The sequence below is a fragment of the Condylura cristata genome, unplaced genomic scaffold, assembly GCF_000260355.1.
Source record: "Condylura cristata isolate star-nosed mole 26May11 unplaced genomic scaffold, ConCri1.0 scaffold00029, whole genome shotgun sequence".
Classification (NCBI taxonomy): Eukaryota; Metazoa; Chordata; class Mammalia; order Eulipotyphla; family Talpidae; genus Condylura; species Condylura cristata.
The window spans coordinates 22,093,153-22,096,294 of record NW_004567130.1 but is presented as its reverse complement, the minus strand read 5'-3'; the positions used below and the strand labels follow the sequence as shown (position 1 = coordinate 22,096,294).

At 50.9% G+C, this 3,142-nt stretch overlaps 1 protein-coding gene across 1 annotated transcript in view; it reads right to left on the bottom strand.

Moving 5' to 3' along the window:
- The window catches only part of KIF28P, a 32,374-nt gene that overhangs the window by 20,359 nt on the left and 8,873 nt on the right, over positions 1 to 3,142 (bottom strand). Inside the window, exon 5 of the mRNA XM_012731107.1 lies at positions 1,351 to 1,575. Coding sequence (XP_012586561.1) covers positions 1,351 to 1,575 — 225 coding nt within the window. The remainder of the gene's footprint in view (positions 1 to 1,350; positions 1,576 to 3,142) is intronic.

The window sequence follows — 3,142 nt, the reverse complement described above, 5'->3', positions numbered from 1 at the left end:
TGAGGCAGAATTAAAATCTGCAAATCGTCATCCTCTCTACAACGACATTTTACAATCATGTATCACGGGTCCGAATGCCTCAGTGATCCTTTCCCAGTGTTGCAAAACAATTTTCCAAGTTTTACTCCAGTATTTCTATGTCAACATAAAATCTGCAAAATAAGTACTAGTTCAGGATGGTGTGGTCATGTCGTAAAAAGAACATGACTTTTAGAAAACTATAGATGCCCTTGCTGGCTGCATGACTATGAACAAATAACTTTTCAGAGTTTCAACTTTTCCACAGTAAAACAGAGATAATATAGCACAGAGTTGAGATGTTATGAGGGAGGTAAAATATGACAGATATGATGGTTCTCACCATGCCTGGCTACAATAACAGGTGTTAGTATTACTAGTGACATCAGTAAAAAATATATACGATGCTAAATCTCTCCACTCAGTCTTTTCCAGTGATTTCTTCTCTTGCCTCTAAAATATCAAGAAAAATAACTGGGCAAACCACTGATAGAGTCTATACGTGACTAACCTTACAAAACCAAGCAAAATGTACTAAAAAATTCTTTAAAACGTACTCTATTTAAGCTTTGCAACATCCCTGTGAGGACTGTCATTACCTCATTTTACTAAAGAGAAAACTAAGGGGTAAGAAAAGTAAACTATTTCCCACAGTCTCACACACAGCTGGGAAACTGAGTCATAGGTGGGCCATGTTTTTGTTTTGTTTGTTTTTCACCCTTTCTGGTTAAAGTAGAAAAATCTTCATTTCTCACTATTCTGTTATTCATGCTATGGCTTTAGAGGACAACAGAAGTAGTTCGCCCAGGCTTTGTGGGTAACATTTCTGAGTCAGACTGGTAACATCTAGACATCCCTCTCCGGTATCCTCTAAGGGGTATCAAAGAGAAAAGTCAAATCAGAGTCTAGTTGAGTGGACAGTGATGTGGGTTACTCGGCTTCAAACATGCGGTCATGGTGGCTCATGATTCAGAAAACTGGTCACCACCACACAGAAGGACAACTGACAGCATTCTCCTTGACAGACCCCGTTGCGTCTCTCCAACTTGCTTCTCAATCAACTCAGGGTCAAAATTCACACCTGAGGTGGGGAACTTACCGGAGGAGAAGCAGCCTGTAACATCAGCTGCACTTTGGGGGAACCTGGTAGCTCTTCTACCAGCCCACCCTGGGCAAGGGGGTCACCTGGTCCTGCTTCAGCCTTTGTTTTCCTTGGTTAAGGCCTAGGCCAAGTCGGGCAAGTCTGTACGCCTGACCCATCAGTCGCCTTGATCCCTCACCAGGGGCCACCTCCAAGGGGAGATGGGAAAATGGCACTGACTAGACTCTCACCTGCTTCACCTGAATGGTGATGACCATGTGTGATCTGCTGCTGCGGGCGTTCATGTTGGTGGCAGCCGTGGTCCTGATTCTTGTCCCTTGTTCCATCAGCCTTTCAATTTGCGCGTAGTTGTCGCAAGGCACGGACCTCAGACCATCCACGTAGAAGCCCAGCTGCTGATCTTCCCTCACTCTGAGTCCTCCGCGTTTCTTGGTTCCCGACAGCAAATCTCTTACCTATGGAACGACAAATAAAACTTCAGTTTTATTAAGTGTACAAAAAAAATGTAAACTTCAGGAAGGCAGGGATTTTGGTACATCCCTGTCGTAGCCCCGCCTAGAACACATTAGGTGATGATACCTATTTTTTGATAAGTGAATAAATGCTAAATGTTCATGGGTGCCAGACCTCCTTAATTTAACTAAGAAATAGGGCTCGTTTCTTCCTGTGATGCCACCGAGTAAGTGTTGTAAAAGTCTCCCCTTCCAGGGCCTTCCCTGGTGGTGCAATGGAGCTGTGAAGCTGTCTGCAGCCACTGCAGCACGAGTTCGATCCCCGCCAGGGAGTGACCACAGGGTGCAGCAGACCTCTCCTCTCTCCCGCTGCTGCCCTCACTAGTGTATTTTGGTCAATCCACGTGTTCTGCTCCCCACTCTGTCTTTGGTGACTCCTCTCACCCCCCACACCTCTGGCCTGTACCCCATAAATAAATCTTAAAAAAAAAAGTCTCGGCCCTCCCTGGTGGCGCAGCGGGTTAAAGCACAGCACTGAGAAGCTAAAGCCGCTTCAGCGCGAGTTCGATCCCCGCCTGCCCCGGAGGTGACCACATGGCTGGCAGACCTCTCCTGACCCGCCCGCTGCTCCCCTCAGCAGTGGACTTCGTCCATCTGCCTGTTCTGCTCCCCGCTCTGTCTCTGGTGAAGCCTCTCACCCTCCGCATCTCTGGCCTGTACCCCAGTTCTGTATGAATAAATAAATCTTTAAAAAAAAAAAAGTGTCGCCCATGTCCGTGTCAGTCTTCCAGGGAGCTAGAAGGGCTTCCCCAGAGCTTTAAGCTTTCCAACAAGCGAGTCTAAGCAGCCATTTTGAGCCCCGGGGAGTGCTCACAGCCTCTGTGGTAATGGGGGACCCAAACCCAGCGACCCAGGGCTTTGGGCTTGCCACAGCCCCTCAGAGGATGCGGCTGCAGCCATAAACACACAGCCCCGCAAAGAGGAAGAAAGTGGGGAACCCAGGGCCGTGTCGAGGGAAGATCCTCAGGACCTGGTGTCCAGTTATGGTGGAAAAGACTTTGGTCCCTGAGGTAAGACCCTGAAGAACGTCCCAGAGATCTCGCTGCGCCGTAAGGGAGCCTGACGCAATTGAGTCATGACTGGGGGCGCCAGGCGAGGGCAGAGGCTTCGCTGCCGCGACTTCTGACGACGGAGCGTCCGTCTGGCAGAAACGTCAGCCGTGAACGGCCACCACGGCGACGCGGGGAAAGCCCAGCGCAGGCGAGAGGTGGCCGGTGCCTCGGCCAGACGGGCCCGGGGGTCTGGAAACTCGGTGGGGGCTGTGGAGGTGGTTGAGGGGCGGCAGCTGCGGTCTCGGGGAGAGGCTGTGGTGGAGCTGAGGTGAGGATTTGCGGCCGGTGGGAAGCGGCTTTGGCGGCATCAGGGGCCTCGCTGCCTTCAGCAGGACAATGGGTCCTCTGCGGACCGGGAAGGGAGGAAACTGGGGCACAGCCGTCCCGAGGGCGGTGAGCGCTGACACTTCACCAACCCTGAAACCAAGTGGTGGCTCCTGCCGCAGCAGCGGGCAGAG